Source organism: Anser brachyrhynchus (genome assembly GCF_964034855.1).
Source record: "Anser brachyrhynchus genome assembly, chromosome: 7".
Classification (NCBI taxonomy): domain Eukaryota; kingdom Metazoa; phylum Chordata; class Aves; order Anseriformes; family Anatidae; genus Anser; species Anser brachyrhynchus.
The window spans coordinates 8578072-8599219 of NC_137701.1; the positions used below are offsets into that span (position 1 = coordinate 8578072).

Here is a 21148-nt window from a genome sequence, read left to right on the forward strand (position 1 = left end):
TGTGCCTAGGTAATGTGCAGGATGGGCATAAACATGACAATGTACCTAAAATGAAGCAGAGCTTGATCTGGGGGCTAAGAAGAGCGCTGCTTTCCATATGGAGCTGGGGCTTTCTGCCAGCCCATTTATTTAGCTTTACTCCTAAACTGGTGGATCAGATGAAAGCCAGTCAAGTGGAAGAGAGGGCTGTGCTGGAGCGAGCAGCCTCTCCTGGTAATTGCAATGCTGCCAGCATTCTTCCAGTCAGTTAATAGATTTCCCCAGGTCCTCTGTGCCAGGTGAAAATTTCCTCATTAAGGGGAATTTATTCCGTTTCCTCTTATCGTTTGTTATTGAAGAAGAAGGGAGTGGATGGCGTTCCAAAGATGACAGGGTAGAATTTTAAACAAAAAGCAACAAGTCAACACTGGAAGCTGAAAAGGGGCATGAGCAAGGTTTGGGAAAGGCTTATATTGTTTATAAACTGAGAAATGGGGGTGTGGACTTGGCTTTTTGAGAAGTGAATGGCCACTAAGTGATTGTGGCAGCGTGGAAGAAGGCTGATCATCTGGTTTTGAAGCTCTGACACTCCGGCCGTTTTGCAAAGGTGAATGTTAGGAGAAGGAGTGTTAGAGGAATCGTGGCCATTTCATCTTCCTTTCTTTCAGAATTGATTATAAATTAGTGAGGAAGTTCAATCTTTAGAAGTCTTTTGGCCTGTATTTGAAGAGTAAGTGACACTCCAGGGGAAGAACTGAGATTTCCTCTTCTCATTTTAGTGCTGGATTTCTGGTGAGCTCTTGAAAGGGTCATACACACTCAAGCCTTCAAAGAGATCAGCCTGATAGTGCCCTTTCTGGATTCAGTGTCCCCAGCAAGTCTAAAGGGCTGGGTGGGAGCAGAGGCTGTGGGAACAGAACTAGGTTAATGCTAGATCTGAAAAATCATCACCCCTTCACCTCTGTGTGTCTCAGTCTTGCTATTGGCAATATAATCATCACCCTACCTACTGTTTGCATGTTTCTTGATATTTTTCACATGGAAGTTGGGATATAAATGCTAAAAATCATCAGTATCAGGAAATGGAAATCTCATGGCAGATCATCGTTTCAAGTAGTTGGAAAGCAGCACTGCTGGGTGTTTGACTTGTGCTGATTTTCTTTAACTGTTATATGGCAAAAGTCTTGCTTATATCCATGGGGTTGGGTTGTCACTTCAAATCTCTCCTGCCTGGTGGTGATCCTCGTGTGTTTCCTCCACATTAAGCTGCCTCCATGGCAGTGAGAAAAGAGGAAACCTTTCCTGCCTAGGTGCTGCTTGAACAGACCTTCCCACCACATGCATCCCTTGTATTAAGGATGTGTTGAAAGCCACATCTCTTACCTTTATCATGCACTGGGACTACTAGAGACAAAACTCAGTTTTATCTCCCCTTTAGGTACTCAGCTTTTCTCTTGCAAGCTGGTTGGCCTGTGCAAAACCTGTTCCCTTTTTGCATGGACATCCTAACCCGACTAGGATGTGCCATTAAATGTCCTGACCTGACTTGAGCTGCTAGCCCAAGGCAAGGAATCGTGTTGCAAAATTATCACTGCTGCTTTTCTGCCCACCCTGCTGATGGGGAGGACAATGAATGATATTGTTATAATGATATATTTAAAAAAAAGAGTTGAAACCAGCTGCAAATGAAGGCAATTTTCTTTCTGTTGCTAATCAGATGGCAGCCAGCAATGTGTGTTTCTGAGACAGAAGGGAGGGAGAGCAAGGGAGCAAACATGCATGGGAACTGGCTCGTCAGGTCTGCTCACTTGTACTTAAGGAATGCCAAATTCAGGAGAGGAATCAAACATGGCTGCATCCTTTCTAACAGCTGGCGATGACTAGCATCTGTTTTGCCAGGGAGTAGGCAGATTTTGCTTGCTGTGTTTCCTCTTGTAAAGCACTCATCCATGCCTTCAGTTCTGGCGTTCACACTTCACGCAAGAAGTCCTGCCTCTGAGCTGTAATCAGAAAGGAGGAAGGGCTCTGGAGAAGCAGGGCAGTTGTTGCAGCAGAGGAGTCAGCGCGTGGAAACTGCAGGCTTTAATTGCTGGGGTGCTGGAAAGCGGGTCTGTCTTCGGGAAACCTTTCTGCTTTTAGGACTAGATCCAAATCCTGGGAAGCTCACCCTGCTGGGTTAGGCAGGACCGTTTCCTTAAGAGAGTAGCAAGGAGCAGGATCTGTTGGAGTAAGGAGTGATGTGATGGGGGCAGTTGGAACTCCTACCCAGGAGCTTGAACTCCAAAGTTTCTGGTCCCCAGTTCTGCTTTCAGAATTAGCTGGCTTGACACTTCTGTGCCTCTCACCTGTTTTGTCTGGCTTCACTGAGGGCAGTGGAGCTGCTCTATAAGCTGAAGTGGAAAATCCAGTGACTCTTTCATGCTTCAGCTTCCTGACACATTCCAATAAAGCGGCCTTAGCCCTCTCCTCCCACTCAAATAACATAATGCTATTTATTTAAAAATACCATCAAGCAAAGGACATAATTCAAAAGCTCTGATTTAGGAAAATTGCTTGTTTGTTAATCATTTCCTTTTTCCTGATTCAGAGCTTGCTTGCTCATAAAATATTGATTTATTGGGCAGGCAAGGATGCTCTTGGCAATGAAGAAGAAAAGCAGAAGTGCTGATAAAAATACATAGGCTTTTTATGTTTTTCTAAAAGCTAAGCTTAGAAAAGGTAGCTTAGAAACAGAGACAGGCAGGAACTACCAGGGGTATAGGTGGAGTCAAAACAAAGTGAAACAAAAAGAGCATGGGAGAAAAAAGTGTGCGATAGAGTGAATAAAGAGAGGATGGAGAAGGTGGAAAAATCAAAACGGACAAGAAACCATCGAGGTGCAGAGATGTCTGGGGGAAAGCAATGCATGTGAAATAAACAGCAAGAGTTAGGAGCGCTAAAAAGTGGGAGAACAAGAACATATGGAAGTAATGAGGGACCCTGAACAAAGATATGAAACCAAAAAGAGTAAACTGGGGCACCTTATCTCCCTCTCCCCCTTTTCATAATGCAAGAATTAGCACAGGCGACATGGGGAAAAAGCCTGCTTGAGACTGGCAAAAGGGAAAAACCTACCTCTGCACGTGAGCAGATGAAGGCCATTTTTGCTATGCATCTCTGAAGTGACATGGTTTTTCGAAGCAGCGGCTGTATCCGAATGCAGAGCAGCCCAAAGAGCAGAAAGAAGGGCGTGTTTGGGATGAGTTGTGGTGCTTTGAGGCAAGTTGCCCCACAGCTTGGCAGGGTCAGGGGACATCTGAGTGGCTCACCCCAGAGCTTTAGGAATTTCACTGCTTTGTGTGTGGTGGAGGCATGAGCATTCACGGTTACGGAGCCAGCACAGTGAGGTGAGGCCTATATTTTAAGATTTGGACTGGGAGGAGGAAGGTGAGGGAGAGACTCAGTTAAAGTTTAGACGTGGAGATGTGGGGATAAGGAATCCAAGAAAGGAACCACTGTGAGTCTTCTGTGGAGGCTGTAATGGTAAAAGGCCACACAGACATGGATATGGTGACCTTATAGTAGCTTGGTGGAGAATGCTGCTGGGGAGATCGCAGGCCTGGCGTGAGTCACTCCTGTCTCAAAGTGAAAGAAATGCTTTCATTTTCAGCACCACTAGTCTGCCTGCAGGCTTTTCCTAGTAAGTATTTGCATGGGACATCCAGCCCAAGAAAAGATCTTTTGTGTATGAGGAGTGCGTGGCTTAGCAGGGTTGTCTTCCTTTTCTGGCCTTCATGTGCATGCTCCTGTAGCGACTGTCCCCCAATGCAGTATGGGAGACATGAGTACTCGTATGTCTTCGAAGTATTGCTGTAAAGCTTCATGCATTTTTCTTTGTTTGTTTCATACCAGTGAAGCCATTCCAGAAGAGACCCTGAGGAGGGCCAAACAGCTCGGCTTCTCGGACAAGCAAGTTGGGAAGTGCCTGGGGCTGACTGAACTGCAGTGCCGGCAGCTGAGACTGAGGAAGAACATAGCTCCCTGGGTGAAAAAGGTACCGGGAGAAACCTCCCTCTTTGGGGTGAGGGCTTCTAAGGGGGCAAGGAGCAGGAGGTTTCTCTGCCCTTAGACACAGTCAAGGTAAACAAAGTGAAAACCTAGGCTCTGTTGTCATCAACGGGAGTTTTGACATTGACATTAGAGAAGAGCAAATTTTGCCCATCTAGCTGTTACCTCTGCACTGCACGCCTTAACATAGTGCCATCCATCTATAGATTGAACATCCCCAAAGAGATACAAACTATTTTTCATTTTCTTTGTGGCTGAGGTGGAGACACAGCTACCTGGCTTTAGAAAAAGGCTGAGAAGACTGATACTGGCCCTCCATGGGGTGACAATGTAAGGTGTAATATGTATTTTGTCTTGGTAGTAACTTTTTACAGGGTAGCACTTTATTTGAAGCGCCCTATTGTTTATGGGTTCATTTGCTATTCATTGTAATAGTACTGAGTGTAATGAGCTCATCTAGTATTCATGGCAGTGTCACAAATGCTTTGCTAGGTGTTCTGTCGCTGCATTTAAGGTACGGTGGTATTAAACTGCCACCAGCTGGGATTTTTGTCCTTAAAGCTGGGGGGGGGAAACAAACCAAGCTACTCAATGTTTCTGAAAAAGCCCATCTGTATCCTCAGGCCCAATTCCAGATGCCAAATCTCCTTCTGTTCCCCAGCTGCTGTTTTCCTTCTTTGTCCTCACCTGGCCTGCAGGAACGTGCCTGCTCTTGCACTACGTTCCTTCTTGCATATGGCACTGCAGTGCAGGATTGATTTGTGTGCCAAGGTACCCTTAATAAGGTCATTTGACTTACGCAGCAGTTGTGGCATCAAAGCATATGTTTCTTCCTGAGCCATGAAGTACAAGTTGCAGCATTAGCAGCAGTAATGAGCAGCAGACACTTACACAGCGCTAATGACGTAAGGTCACATTCTTCATTATTCACAAGGATTTGCACTGCCAGTGGGGATTCATGAAAGTACTTGACAATTGGAAAGATTTTTAAGTGGTAGCATGTAAAAATTCATGTCAGGGCTGCTTTAACATTGTTCCCTGTTCAGTATGCTGTGTAGAAATGTTTCAGCTGTTCATTCAGAAAATTTGAGCAGTAGGGTGACCTAGATGGACCAGTTACTGTGTATAACATGCAGTAAGTAGTTGACACAAACAGTTTGAACAGCCTGGTAGGCAAATGATTCTTCTGGACTCTCTGGTGACTAATTACATAGGAGATTGTTGAAAACTACATATAAGGGGTGGTTGAAAATCACTCTTGCTTTGTACACCATTTAATTACCAAAGCAAGAGGTATGTTCTAACATAACTATGGAGTACTTCCACTGCTGTCTGCTACTCGGGGTGATCTCAAAGTGTTATTGTGTGTATGTTTGTGGTCAGTGTGTGAGTAAATGGAGCCAAGTGTGGAGATCCAAGATGGCATAGCTAAAGAAGACAAAAGACCTGGATGAATAGGGGTCTTTGTAATTAATACTGCCAAACTATTCAGAGAATGAAGAAGGCTGAGACAAGAAGGGATTGCTAGAAAAAACTTCTGGGCTGTGAAGATGTTTTACCAAGCAGGTGCAGCGCTAAGTTTGCAGCTTAGAAAGAGATGGTAGAGCCTCTTGTTGGCTGAACTGCAAGGCCTGGGGGCAGGGCAGGCATTTGCTGCATTGCCAGCACATCACAGTTCAGGTCACTTTCTGAGGAAAGGCACGGTGGGAAAAATAGTAAGTAAAAAATATGAAAAGGGGGGGGGGGGGGGGGGAGGAAGAAACAGTACATAAGAATCTTGCACTGGACAAGTCACAGCCCCTGCTCTCCTCCCCTACAGATCGACACGCTGGCGGCAGAGTACCCTGCAGTAACTAATTACCTGTACGTCACGTACAGTGGGCAGGTAGGTGCGTTTGGGAACAACACTCTCGTTGCTGTCTAGTTTGATCTCTTTCCCCTGTGCTGCAGTATTTCTGGAGATCTTGCAAAAATGCCTCAGTCTCTGTAGCAATTATTTTGAATGCTATTACATAGAATCCTCTTTCAGCAGGCCTGGTACTGTGTCTTGCCTTGTGCTCCAGTGCATTTGGTGTTAATGCTCCTGTGTTGTTATGACTCTGTCTTGTAATACCTGTACTGATATCCTCTGTGCCCAGGTCAGGCGCTAGGAATGCAGAACTAGTCTCACTCATCTTGTCCTAGCATTTTTTTATGAAAACTTGTAGCTCCTTGGGCTGCTTGGATAGCCAAGTCAAAGGTGCTGGGTCTCCCTTGGTTTGGGTGCAGCACCACTAGCTCCAGTGGAGTAGCACTTCATTTACACCGCAGTAAATTAGATCAGACTTGAGCCCTGAAGGATCAGGCTGTTGGATACGGGCTGAATGCCAGAAACTGTTTGTTCTGAGAAGCACGGAGTTAGGTGCTGCTGAGTGCGGGCCCTAATGACTTTTCTCCCTCCCTCCTCAGGAACACGATGTAAAATTTGATGACTGTGGAGTGATGGTGTTGGGCTGCGGACCGTATCACATAGGTAAATCTTTCTTACAACTCCTCTGTTTTCCTTGCACCCCCGAGCCTTCTTTGGATATTCCTGTGGTTCATTTGTTCCTCTTCTCATATGGTGACAAAACCCTCTGGAGCACAGTGCACAGGACATCAATTCCTAGCAGAAAGTTTGCCTTTTACACTTGCTTGGAGACTTCATTTCACGCCCTGGAAAAACAGGAGACTTTTTATTACTTGAAACTCAGGAGCATGTCACCTGGTTGTGATTTCCACAAAGTTTTAGGGAATTTTTTTAACCTTACTTTTGGCAAATGTTAAGGCATTCAGAATCTGATACCTCATATGGAAGTTTGCTGCTGCTGCACACATCTCAGATAAGTATACTGTCAGCTCATGACTGCATTGTTGTACGTTATGCATTTTAATATTGTAAGTATAGGTGACTACAATAAAGATTTGGATAACTTCAGCTACTTTCGAGTAAGCAATTCTGTGTATGCAGCTTGGTTCAATCCACTCAGATGATTATGCAGCATAAGAGTTTCCTCATGGCTATGGATATTAGGTAGACAGACCATGCTGAATTCTTTATATTACTACTTTTTCTTTTCATGGATCCCTCCAAATAGCTCACTATCATTGACAAGAAAAAGATTGTTCTTCAAAAATATTTTTGCTCTGCATCTCACAAGTAATGGTGATGGGTTTTGAAAGCTGAAACACAAACTGCATCCATTTGTCTTGCTTGGATGGATGGGCCACGTGGTGTGCTCCTGGTGCTGTTGGTAGGATGTGTCTTTTTTTAACTCAGTTTCCAGTGTGAATGTTGAGATGAGTGAAATCAGGAGGAACGCTCCAAGATTGCACTAATTTTGTTGTGAATGCTTCTGCCAGTCAACAGGCTGTGTATGATGGCTGCAAAATGTGAACACGAAAAGGATGGTGATATTGTTTAGTAACTTGATCGAATTTATGCAAATGCATTTTGTGCTGTTTGCCTAAAACTTGTAATTGTTTAGATCAAGCATTCACATCTGATACTGGTCTTATCTGCTCTGTAGCTGATCAGATCAGGACTTTGGAAGAAGATCAGATCAATCTTTGAAAGAGATTGCAACTAAATAAAGCCTGCTAATAGGGGAAACCATTACTTAACACCTCTAAAAGATTTTTTTCTAGGTGCTCTAGTCAAGTTGATTCTTTTTCTTTGTTATCCTCTGAAGACAAGTGAGCAGCATGCTTGGCTTTGCTCTGCACCTTCTGAATTACAACCATAATTGAGTGGGATCAGCTGAGTGTTAGCTGTGGATTGCTTGCCCCTCACTTCCTGCCAGGAGGGTATGTCCTGTCCTCTGCAGGGAACAACCCGATCAAGCTTTGTCTGTGTCAGAGGCAGCCCTGAAAAGAGTACAAACAAGCAATTGCACTGAGCCTCTTGACCAGCAGAATGCTGTTAATTGTGTGGTGTACTCAAACATAACGCGACTGAAACCTGAAAGTGAGTTCAAAACCAGGCCTGTATTGTAGTAATTACCTTCTCTGGAGCAGCGTCTGGTTATGTTACACGAGACATTACAAGCATTACTAATGATTTGTTGTCTTCACTTTTTCCACTGCTTGGATATGACCCTTACTTGATGCAGCTGGATTTGACCTCTGCATGTTCAGCTGTTTTCCCAGGTAGTATCCAAGGCAGTCTGCTGGGGACTGCAGGTTACCATCATGACCTATATTTGAGGTTTCTTATGTATAAGAATGCCTGCATTATTGAGGTGGAATAAAAAAGGTGAACGGTGACCTTTCTGGGAAACATCCTGTTTCAAAATTGATTTCCCTGTCTTTTCTGTGGGGTTTTAGCTGAGGCCCAGGCATGTTTTGAGATCCCCATTTGACAGAAGCAGGGAAATAAATAGTGTGCTTGTCAGTGAGTGACCTGTGCCAGCCATCTGTTTGTAACTAGGTGTTGTGGAGGCAGCAATTAAGCACAGCTTGAATTTCCAATGCATCTTGTCACACAAATATATATATATAAAAATATTAAATCAGTGGTTAACGATCATGTAATGACTGTGAACATATCACGATGAGGTCAAGGTTTTCTTGTAGACCATTAGCATAACCATTTAATGATGTTCTTTAGAATGCATCATTCTCTGTTTATGGTACCTCTCTTGGATGTTTGTGTGCAGAAATTTATAGGATGGTGGCTGTTACCTCATGTCTAGACTCTGGCACTGCCTGAAGCCTGCAGCATTGCCAAAAGTTGCATAGAGCAGGGCATTTACAGTGTGCCAGTTGACTCCCTCTTTCTCCCTTTCCTTTGGAGGCAGGCACAGTGCTTACTCAGAGTTCAGAACAGTTAGGATGTGCCTGCCCCAGTGATGCCACAGTTGCTGAGGCCTTTAAACCAAGGTAAAAGGATTGCAGAGTGGCTTCAAAAGTTCATCCATCAATTTGCCTTACCTAGAGTCAGTGCTTGGGAAAGTCAAACCTTGTAATCTCTCTTCTTGGTTAACCACACTCTGCTTTTCTAAGAGGCAAAAACCACTCCAGTCTTCTGTTTTTAAAATAGCATCTATAAAAATACTTTGTGTTCCCTGGAGTAAACAGTGCTGCCTTGTAATGTGCACTCATTTTGGTCACCTCTAGGTTCTGCCTCTTGAGTCCTTCTCAAAGTGTGTCAGCTGAGAGGCAGCAAGAGCTGGAGGAGCTGAGCCAGCTTACCTGATGCTCTTGGAAGACCATGTTTGGGGATGATTAGTTTCCGTGGGAGGACAGTTGGATTTCTTGCTCTGAGCTGACAGGAGGCACTGTTGGCTTTTTTTCCTCTTTTTCTTTTCAGCGTGAATGCTGAGAACGTCTGTTTGTTTTCTTCTGTGCATCTATCCTTCCCTTGCCCACTTTTCTGTCTCCTGGCAGGCAGCAGCGTGGAGTTTGATTGGTGTGCTGTCTCCAGCATCCGCACACTGCGTCAGCTTGGCAACAAGACCGTCGTGGTGAATTGCAACCCGGAGACGGTGAGCACGGATTTTGATGAGTGTGACAGACTGTACTTTGAGGAGCTGTCGTTGGAAAGGATCCTGGACATCTACCAATATGAGGTAAAGAAAAGCAGAAGCAGCAACAAAAAGCCACGAAGTGGCCCAAATTTTTCAAAATTCATGTCACCAGCTTGCTTTGGCGGAGCAGCTGTGGGCAAGGAGGGGAGAGCTTACTAGCTAAAGCTGTTTGGTTTGGATCCCAGTGTTGCATTTTACACATCGTTGATGTTCCTAGCAGACTGCTCAATAATGAATGCCAAATAAATATTAAATTATTTTGCAAGATGCCATATTGTGCAATATTTACAAGCAGATTTAATTTGCTGCACAGTCATTTATCGCACAAATTGTTCTGCCCTTGCAGTGCTGAGCTTTAGCACTTAAGCATATCCTTGACTTTAAGCACAAGTGCTCCCCCTGAAGCAAACAGAACAACACTTCTGCGTGCTCAGGAGCTTGCAGTCTTGGGCCTTACAGTACAGTGGCAGTGTGGTGAACATCGTCGGCGTGCAGGCAGGCCAGAAGGGCAACTGAATCACCATCAAACTGAAAGATGGGCTGGCTCCTGATCCAGATATTGCCCTTGTCTGCTGGGAGTTTTCAAGTGCTCAGAGCTGCCAATACTAAGAGACAGAGATGAGTCCCAGGGAGATTTGATGATGGGAGGGTACGTGGTAAAAACAGGTGGTTCCACTATGGAAAATTTGTATTTCTAGCTGGTAACACACTCATCTTAGATTTTATCACTGAAGTTTTCAGAGGTGCTTACAGGAACTTTAATCTTCCTTGAAATTCAGTGTGAGTTGTAACTTGCTGAAGCGACATTGAGGAGCCCAGGTCATATTAAGCTTGTGATTTTTCTTGTCTCTTTTCCAGTACATGCCAATTTGATCTCAGCCCTTTTGTGAATGGGAGGTAGTTCTCAAAAAGGTTTTATAACCTGGCTACATTTTGATCATTCCCAAATATAGGAACAAGCAAAAGCCCATCACAAGTCAAGTCCCAGTCCCTAGGCTCTGTTCTTAAGCCATTTGCAAAATACTTTAGGGGGACCATTTTTAGATTGCATCTTCATACTTTCTTTTTTCCATGTTGTTGTACCTCTTCTTTAAATTTTCATAAAGACAGATGCAGTTACTGCAAAGTGTTGATTTAGGGTGGGTTAAAAGACTCTAGTGGCTTGCTGGAGTCTTAAAGGCTAATTTTTGAATGCTTTAGGAGTATCCCCAAGGCCCAGCTCTATAAACATTGAACTCTTGTTTATTTAACCAAAACTGAACTTCTGAACTTGGGGCATGGAGCAAATTGGTGTGACAGTTTGTCAGAGAAATAACACTGATGAAACACAGCATCTAATTACTGCAGGATCAAAAGAGAAGGTAGGTATAGGTGATGAGGAGCAACTACTCATTTAAACACACAGTGCTGGCAATTAGCAAGTCGGGTAAGAAAAATATGTGAAAAGAATAATGCACGCGTATTGAAGCTTGCAGCATCCTGCTTGTTGCAGCAGGGTTTGGTGAGTTGGAAGTCACGTTTCTCAGCCTGTAGGCTGACCTTGCTTGTGCTGGGATGTGCTGTGGATCTCCAGGTCTAATAGCAGCATGCTGTGCTACCTGGAACTGAAGGGGTTTTCTCTGGAGACCTTAAACCTGTTAGGGTCTGAGTCTAAACGTCCAAAGTTAGGGTGTACTGTCTAGTAAATCCCAAGAAGAAGAATAAGTACTTAACTGTTTTAGAGCACTTCTTAAGCAGTGGCCACAGGGAATGGCATCGTTATGCCTAATTTGCAAGTGAGGAAACTGAATCTCTGAGGAGGGGAGAGACTGCACAGAGTCTGCCAAAGGATGTGGGCAGACCTGGGGACAGACTCCAGACCTCCAGCAAAGTATAGACTAAAATACACTATTTGCTGTGTCATTTTTTAAAAATGAGTGAGCCAATTGCTAATGCCCTGTTAACAGAGCATTTCCTCAGGCAAGTGCAGCTGGAAGTTGGTCCCTAAGGAAACAACCAAGTTAAAAACTTAGGATTTGATTCTGAGATCCCTCAAAGATCCTGCAAATAACCTCCTTCCTATCCCAGTTTAGTATGGAACACATGAATGGAACACTGCCAGGGTTTCAGTCCAGGCTTTTAAACTTTGCTGCTAATTAGCTTCCTCTAGTTTTTCAGTGTACGATAAGTAGTGTCAGTGGGACAAATACTCTAAAAGTCCTGGAGCGTGGGTGCACCCTAGGTAGAACCACCAGTAGACAAACGACAAAGCCCTCGTCCCCTAGTAGGGGTGATGCATCAACTCTCTAAGCGCTGTTAGGTTTAACATCAAACATTGGGCAACTACTCCCAGTTTTTTAATTAGACAAATTAGGCTACGCTGAGAGGTGGGTTGACTAATGAGATGATGGGGACCCCAACCTGCCTTCCAAGTACTGCTCATAGTTTGGCACGGTGCTGTCCCAGGGACGTCCTCAGCTGCTGCTCCTCTTTCTGTCCCTTGTGTCCTCACATCTCCCTCGCTAGTTGACATCCACAGCTGCTCTGACACACCAGAGACTGAGCTCTGCAGACAGAGCTGTGCTTTGGAGGGAAGTTTAATTTACTGGGAACATGCAAAGTTAGGTGGTAGTCTGTGAGGACAACAATTAAAAAAATATAAAATAAAAAAAGTCCCTTCCCTCAGATTTATTGGCTTTTTGTTTCCAGAGAAGATGTTCCCTTTTTATTTTAATATCTCTCTGCTTGAGGGCCTCTTCTGGTTCTTTTTCAGTTTCTAGGATCATTCTGAAACAATTCATAAAACTAAAGGAGGCTCTTAGGTACGATTTTAATGGTCTAATTTGTTTTCAAACTCAGGGAAAAAGAAAACCCAACTCTATTACTAATGACATAAAAGCAAGGTAGTAATAAAAAGAGTGATTTTTATAATAAAGGGGAAAATAATTCTCCCCAGACTTCTTTCACTAGATTATGTACAGTGTATATTTTAAAGCTTTCTGTTGGCAAGGATGTTATTCATTTTCTTTATAATTAAAATATGGCTGATGACAAAGTGATATGCGGTCGAGTCCGTTTTCAGTCTACCCACGTTCCTCAGCAGCACAGACCTGTTCCCTGCCTGGGCAACGGCCTGCTCCTTGGGCAAAGGCATTCTTTGGGAAAGAAAAGCAGAATTTTGAAGGAAAAAATATGCAGCAGCTGGGTCTCAATTTATGGTTCTTTTTGAGTAAAAATGAGCACGTGATTCTTTGCTATCTGCTTGAGAAGCCATCTCCTCTGTCTCTTTGGAGACCCCGATGCCATCCCAGCTTGGACGTGGGCAGCATTTTGATTTTAGGGGCTCAGTGGCTGGAATTGTTTTAAAGGAAGAAATAAGCAGCAGCTGAAGAGAGACTGTTAGGTGGGACATTTGTGGCTGAAATATGTTTGGGATACATTGTGATGATGGTCGACCTTGGCATCAAAGCTAGTTTGGGTCGTTATCAAACCAGAATGGTTCCAAGCTGCAAGAAGGGGTTTGCTTATTTGTTGTCTGGTTCTCCTCCATCTGGGATGCTAAGTAGTCCAGAGACTGGAGATACGTTCTGTATTTTGGATGGCTCTGGAAGCTTGAGGGGGTTTTAGACCCAGTAATGAACAGATTTTTCTTCAGAGCTGGAGAAGGAGAGTTCTGATGCCACCGGCCAGCCCCAAGTGAGCACCAAACAGCTTCTGTCCCTGCCCCACCCTCTGCTAACGGGTGTTTTTCCCTCCCAGTCCTAAGCTCTTTCAGATGGCTGCTGTTGGCTAGCAGCTGCACGTCATCCCAGAAACGAATGCATGGAGAGTAGGAAAAAACATCAGCTCCATCACTATATATTATTAGCATGCGAGGCAAATGAGTAATCTTGTAGACCTTGGGATAATAAGTGCTGTTTAAATGCCAGGCTTTTTTAGTGGATCCTTATTATGGTAGGAAATTATCCACATTAAAGTTAAGCAGGGTTTGTTCTAGCATTTATCATCTGTTTTTTTTCTGAGTCACTTCTAGTCCATCCTGCTCGCGGCTCACAGATCTCCCACTCTAAATCCCTTTCAATCCCTCATTAAGAAGTTCCTCTTCCAGGAAGGCCAGTGGGGTTAACCTTCTTCAGGAAAAACACACTTGTTAATTAAAAGAACATTGATACTCTAAAGGATAGAGCCAAACCGTGGATCACTGCGCATTGGATGTTGATTTATGCTTCTCATTTGCTAGAGGTGGGTGAAACTGTGTAAAACACATTTGGTTCAAAGGAGCCCATCGCTACAGCTGTACTGCAGGCCGGATTCTCCTTTGGGCAAAGTTTCACCAGCTTTAATTTGGAATTAAAGTGCCCGTTATTTAATTACCCTGAATTATTAAATGATCTAAATGTAATTCACATCCTTATAATTGTTGCAGGTTCTCCAAAGCCTGTTATTTTTACCGCTGAAAATTTCCCCACCAAACTCTACTGTACTTGAAAGCCTTCAGGGGTTTATGTAAGGAAAAGAGCAAAAAAAAAGCCATATTTGCACCTGAAGGAGGATGTACGTTTACGAGGAAGCTCAGCTGTCTCCTCGTTATTTGACGTTTATTATTTCCTTGCTTAAAATGTTGTGGTTACCCAGCCACAAACACAAAACATGCCTTTGAGGCTGGAGGATGCTGTGTCACCTGTCCTGACTCATCTGTTTCCAGAATTTAAGTGCTTGCAACCAAGCTGCATGGCAATGAGCATGTGTGAGAGTTCGGCTGAAATATTTGTTACTGTGGAGTGTGCTACCAGCAACGAAGAGCTAGGCACAAATAATGAAGACAAATTAAAATAAAGAGCTGAATGTATCCTGACTCACCACCACGGGCTGCCTGGTGGGTTGGGCTCTGGTGAGCTAGGCCCTGCTCTGTGCAGGACAGCAAGGGGTCAGCAGTGAGGGCTCCCTAAAGCTTGCCTTCTGGGGCCAGGGGAGGGTGTTTGCTTAGCAAATAATGCTCTTGGCATGGGAGGGGAAAAAGAAGTCTTCCAGTTGGTTTCTGTTGGCCCTCTGCTGGAGGTTACTGCCTTGCAACCCTAGTACAAAAGAATTTTTGTGAACGTCTGCTGCTCTGGCAGTCCCTGGCCATGGGAGAGGCTGCTTTCTCTGAAGAGCTGGTCTATGAGAGAAGAGGACCTAAAACATCCCGTGTGGTCATGCTATGGTGTCCAGTGGCCGCAGCAGGACTTGGCTGAAGTGAAGGTCTCCATGTCCACACATGCAGGAGGAAGGGAGGGAGACTTGCCCCCAGTGAGCAGAGCTGTGAGTTTTCTTGCAGGCTGTGATATTCTTGTAGCATGGCTCCTTTCCTCTGCAAAGTGAGAGAGCATGTGTCAGCTCTGTGCTTATCCTCACTGGGAAAGCAGAAGACCCCAGACATGACATGAAAATAAGGTAGTAGTCTGTGGTTCTGGCAGAAATGATAGAATCTTGGTTTGATATCAAAAGGGATGTAAACACTGCAGACTCCTTTGGTTTCCTGGGGAATTTGACCTCAAGTTGCTGCTGCCTGTTGATGACATCAAGGAGGATAGTGTGTTTTTAGAGAGGCTACGCTCTGAATCAGACTTTGCAATCTGGGTACCTCTGGATCAGAAAAGTTATCATCTGCCTTTACTCATAACAATCTAAAAATGAATAATCTATACGCTGGGTCCCTAATTATAACAGTTTTTAATGTTAAGCTAACTTGGACGTGACTGTGCTTCTTTCTGTCTGCCAACAGGGATGCAGTGGTTGCATTATTTCTGTAGGTGGGCAGATTCCCAATAACTTGGCAGTGCCACTGTACCAGAGTGGAGTGAAGATTCTTGGCACGAATCCTTTGCAGATTGACCGGGCAGAAGATCGCTCTGTTTTCTCAGCTGTTCTGGATGAGCTGCGTGTGGCCCAGGCTCCCTGGAAGGCAGTTAGCACTCTGGTAAGTTGGGAAATGATCTGGGAAACGATAAAGTGCCTAGGTGTTGTGGGCATCTGCTGGAGGGACCAACTTACTGATATGTTTCAAGATTCTGAAGATATTTGACATTTTTTTACTATCCATGTTAAAGAACTTTTTGATCCTTGCAAAATGATGCTGTAGCTCAGGTACGGGAGTGGAATGGGAACTGGAAGGGAAGTGTCTTCATATTATCCTCACACATCATGGGATATATAACCAGCAAATGTTGCCACTGTCAGGCTACTCTGGTTTATTCTGCTGGCCTTGAAAACTACTCTATTACATGGAGATGGCAAAGGACTAGAGACATGTCAGCACCTTTTTTTTTTTTTTTTCCCAGTGAAGCTCTATGGACAGGGAGGTTCTGAAGAGGACAACTCTGGAACAGAGAAGCTGTGTATTCTGTTCAGCCCAGCCTGTAGTCCCCTACATCTTTCTTTATTTCAAGTGCAAATGCAGCTAGAGTGATACTATGGAATGACTTCAAAATATGTTCTTGTTCACAGCATGTTTTCCCTCCCTGTCTTTAGAGAGATGCAGTTGAATTTGCAGGCTCTGTGAGTTACCCATGTTTGCTGAGGCCTTCCTATGTTCTGAGGTAAGGCTCAAACATCAGAGCTCATCAAGCTGGGGGGTATGAAGTAAAAAAGCCTTTTTGAGTCAAGGGAGAGAATTGTTTTAGGGAACTTGGAATACACTGTGCTAGGTACATGCAGCATAGAGCTGCCAGTCTTAACAGGTGGAAAGACTGCCTGTACCAGTAAAGGGAGCCAGTGGTTCCCTTATGTCCATCAGGCACAGATCAAAGGCAGAACACAATCCTAAGAATATCTGTTTAGCTGAACTGCCTTCTTCATGTCTGAAGACCAAAAACATGAGCCATCTGGGATGCTCCTTAAGGTTCCTGAGCCTAGCTGTACAATTAAGCCAGAAGATTGTTTGCCACCAGGAAAAACAGAAGGCAGTGTGCTGAGGCCATTTATTGGGGTTGACATCTGTTATCAGAAAATGACAGCATGTCTTTTGAATTCAGCTTCTTATTTGCCAAGCTTCTCTGCTTACAGGCATGTTTTATGTCCCTACACTGTGGCAGCTGTTTTTCTTTAAATAGACATTGTACAGAACTGCACGTTTCCGACAGCTAGACTTTTTGAAGAAGTTACATCAGTGCTCACACAGGTTTTGAATGATCACTCTTCTCTGTGAGGAGTTTCTTCATAGCTGACTAGGCACAAAGAGGCAGTTTGCCGGGCACAATTTACAAGTGCAAATAAATTGGAGACAGGATCCTTTTCATATGAAAAGAAACATATCAAAATGAGGAGACACAATATTCATTTTCAGGGGAGCAAAAAAAATCTTTTCATTTAAAACAGGGGAAAAAAGAAGCATTTCGTATATGTTCAACCTCAAGAAAATATCTCTTAGAAGACTGCTGATTGTGACTTTTCTATTCAGTTTCTGAAGCTTGCAGTGGAGTTGCAAAGCAAAGTTAAAAGCCAGTACTCTGATCAGGAGGACAACTTAGAAAGTGCTCCTGATGTCACTTTCTAGATTTTTAGGGCACACTCCTTTTAGCCTATTGTTTCCATTTGTATCAAATTAAGCATAGCCCCTTTCTATGTAAGTATTTCTTAACGCAGTATTTCCAACGTATTTTGAGCATTTCAAGGTTAGGGGAATTTCAGGGAGATGAAACTGCAGAATGTCAAACTTGAAGAAATATAAAGTGAAAAGCCCTTGCACAGCATATAGTCTGGCCTCTATTTGCAGAACAGCAGCAGGTCCACAGCTAGGCTTCTTCATCCTTTGTACAGATATGGCCTTTAATATTTGCCAGTTGCCTTTGAAAACTAAATGCATTTCCCCACCATTTATGTACCGTGTGCACCCGTTCACATCCTCAGTGGTGCGGCTGACATAGGTCCCTGGATTTAATTGAACTCTATTGATCTACATCAGCTGAAGTTGTACTCCAATAAAGTATAAGCATGTAGGTACTTGTGGCTATTTATCTTAGGTTCAAGGGCCTGATTTCATGGGATAGGTCCTTCCTTCACTTTTCCCCACAGCCTCTGTGGGCTTACCCACCAAAGCAAAGGGGAAGCTGAGTGGCAGTAGTAGAAGTGAGCAATGTTAGATCTTAAGAAATAAATTTTAAAAGATCCTGCCTTTCAAAGGGACTGAACTACTGTCAATCTATGTTCTGCCAAATCCCTGTCTGATACTACAGAGAGCTACATTTCAAAGTAGCTTTCAGACACTGTATCTGTATCTGCTGTGCCCCTCCCCTATAGTCTAAGAAGACAGCCAGCAAAGAGCAGCCCGTTGTCACCTGCATTTGTATTGTCACAACCATCACCAGTGGCCTGGCCAGTGAAGAGCAATCAGGCTGACAGTAGGCAAAGAGTCTGTTTTGTCATGAGCTCACAGCTAAGCCGCACGATATGGTGAAGGAGGCTGGGTCTTGAGCGGGGATATGTGGTTGACTAGCCACCTTCTCCAGCTTAGGGGGAGCTTCAAAAGCTTGGGTCAGAAAGGGGATTTCCCAGCAGTGCTAAGGCTGCACAGCTCCAGTTCATTGCGTGATTTTTTATTATGGTTCTGGAGGTCACCTGTCATCTCTGGAAGGCTGGTGGAGGTTCGTGAGGTACCAGCTCTGCCTTTCTTTCAGTCCAGAGTAGAAGGAGCAGGTACCTTAAGCCAGGGTCTTGCTCAGCTAGCCTGTCACATAAAGGTGGTTGTGCTGGGGTGTCTAATGCTGTAATGTCTCCCTTATCATCATGAGGGAGGATGATCTGGTTTTGGTTTACCTTTTTTTTTTTTTTTTTTCTATGTGTCATTCTTACAGTGGGTCTGCAATGAATGTAGTATTCACCGAAGATGAAATGAAGAAGTTCTTGGCAGAAGCCACAAGAGTCTCTCAGGTACTGGTATTTGCCCTGCCACTGCTTTTGCTTTTTGTGTTTGCTGTGTTTGTTCCACCCGTGCTGTGCTTTCCTTCTGTTTCTGTGTTGCTTTTTCCCAACTCTCTTCCTTGCCTGGGGAGGAGCCAGGGAAATTCAAGTTTGACCCCTCTGTTCATTCCCCAAAGGGTGGATCTTGAATGCAGGAACCTTTGCAAGCTTTTGCTATGGCATTTAGCTCTCCAAATCACGTACTGAGTTTCCTTTGGTACAGAAGCAGACTGGTGCTTGCTTACTGTTAATCCAGTGGGATTACTGATCTGCAGAGTATGTAAAGCAGAAGATGAAAGGTGTCAGTTTTAAATGTTTTTAAAAGTTATTTTGGCTTTTTTAGTGTCTTTTTTTTTCCAGCAAGGGGAAGGTTTTGGTCTAGAACACTGAAATTTAGAAAAGAAAAAATCTGAGCAATTTCCCAAAGACCTGAGTGCTTCAAAACATAGTAAAACAGCTCAAAGCTGACTTTTTTTTTTCTATCCTTGCTATCAGTGTTAGTGTGTAAGGGATGTTTGGAGAGCTGAGAGTGTGGGAGGAGGAAAAAGTGAAATGATTGAGCTCGAATGAACAATATACAGAATTTGGAGTCTGACCTTTCAACAGCCTCAGAGTTTGTCTTGGCCTTTTGGCCTGTTTTCTTGTTCCCCCCAACCTCTCCCGCATTTTTTATTTTTGTGTTTTTTGGAATGATCCCTGTTCAGAAAAGTGCTGTAATGCCATAAACACTGCTCTCATGGGGAATCTTGGAGTTAAGTAGTTAGAGGAGCTCTCTGAAAACACAACTGGCTGAGGAAGCAGACACATTGCTGCTTACTCAGAGGATTTCTTAGGTGGTGGATTTCTTAAGTTTGAGCAAGAATTAAAAAAAAAAAATGTGATTTTTAAATGTATGAGGCAAATGATGGAAGTTTAACCTTTTGGTAAGAAAAGAGCTAGTCAAATGGAGAGACCTTGCAAAGTAGTAATATCCTGAAGGGTAGGTTAATGTGGAAGAAAGAAGACCACTCAGTTTCATTTGCAAACAGTGGTGGAAAACAGATTTTCAGCGATGCTCAGCCACCCAAAACACTGAGCTTCTCTCTGTACTTCATTTGTATTTCCCCATGCGCTCACAGAAACAAAGCAGACAGCAGTGCTCAGTGGGACAGAACACTTTCTGTGGGCATCTTTATGATGGTAGTGCCCAGGAAAGTAACCCTTGGTCAGCTTAACTTGTCACAGCTTGATAAACTTTAATTGGGCAATGATGCTCGTCCTTGCTGAGAGGTCTGAGCCCTGGCACAGGAGGCCCCATGGGGAGCTGAAGGAGAGGAGCTGTGGGAGCATTTTCCTGGGGAAAAGAGTGGGTGTTTGCATGGGGTCCTTGAGATGGCCGGTCCTGCTGCACAAATAAGGCATCAATGCTTGCTGCAAACACAACCAGCTGTGCTTCGTGGCCACACCGTGAGGTTTTGGGTACTCTGGCCTTGATCCTGCAGAAAAGTATGCTAGATTTACATGCTAAATCTTTGCTAGTGTAGTCAGACTGCAAAGGGAAGACTTCCTTCTTTGTGCAGTATATTTGTACTGACAACAGCCTTAGTATAGTAGAAGCTAAGCAGGCAAAAAGCACAACAGAACAAAAGTACTGTATTCTGCTTCTAAATTAAGGAGGTTTTTTAACTTTGTCAAGGCTTTATAGGCCGTGACTGGTTCCACTGAATTACCTGTGAGCATAGAACTGAATGTGAGCATCTGTGTGTGAGACACAGAGTTCATCTTTCTAGTTACAAAGCCTTATCTATTTTTGTTCCACCCAACAAAGCATCTCCAGATAAAGTGCCTGACCTGCAATGTGTTGTTTTAGCCACTTTGCAGTGATGGTGTTGTCTCACTATATATGTTGTCTCACTATATATGTTGTCTCACTATATATGTTGTCAATAACGGTCCAAACTTCTTGCAAGAGTTGAGACAGACTGGAATAGACAAGGTTGTGTGCACATATAAAATCTCCTGGTGAAAAACTGCAGCAAGACAGAAAGTTACACGACACAGGCCACTAAATTTATGAAACAACCTAGGCTGTGGCATTGTCCTTGCCTGTGAATTTACCCTTGCACTGATAAATGTAAGGAATTGTGTCTTGTAACTTTTGAAGTTGCTTTATATTTTTTCAAGAGGAGCCTTTTGAGCATGCATAAGCTGTCATTTATTCCATTTTATTCTCTAATAAATAACAGACAGTTAATAGTGGATGGGACAGATAAAATGTTGAGACATAAAGCTGGCCTGGAAGAATGTGGATTAGATTTTTAACCATCTGCTGGAGTGAGTGCCTGGGAGAAGAAAGCAATGGAGAATTGTGTGCTCGCATCCCAGAGACAGGCAGAAGGAAGAGGAAGGAAAACTGTGTATACCAGGGAACATGTTGAAACTCAAGGACGGGTCATTCCTGGCCAGCTATAATTAGTGGCAACTTCTCCCTGGGAGACATAAGAAACCGGGCAGATAAATGAGAAAGGAATAGATAGTTAAGTCACATATTTTAGTCAACCTGAATTAACAAAAGGCAAGTGAGGTGCCCTTGAGGCTCGCAGACAAACTGAAGATCTTAGAAGTAAGGAACATCTTTGGGAGACAAGATCAGAGGCCCCTGGATCCATGCAAGTGTTCCA

At 43.8% G+C, this 21148-nt stretch overlaps 1 protein-coding gene across 8 annotated transcripts in view; it reads left to right on the plus strand.

The window, feature by feature from the left end:
• CPS1 (carbamoyl-phosphate synthase 1) overlaps positions 1 to 21148 on the plus strand; it is a 116939-nt gene that overhangs the window by 75619 nt on the left and 20172 nt on the right. For all 8 annotated transcript variants that reach the window (XM_080598994.1, XM_080598995.1, XM_080598999.1 and 5 more), the window contains 7 exons: positions 3871 to 4012; positions 5846 to 5911; positions 6475 to 6538; positions 9433 to 9614; positions 15316 to 15510; positions 16062 to 16129; positions 18383 to 18458. In XM_080598994.1, coding sequence (XP_080455120.1) covers positions 3871 to 4012; positions 5846 to 5911; positions 6475 to 6538; positions 9433 to 9614; positions 15316 to 15510; positions 16062 to 16129; positions 18383 to 18458 — 793 coding nt within the window. The remainder of the gene's footprint in view (positions 1 to 3870; positions 4013 to 5845; positions 5912 to 6474; positions 6539 to 9432; positions 9615 to 15315; positions 15511 to 16061; positions 16130 to 18382; positions 18459 to 21148) is intronic.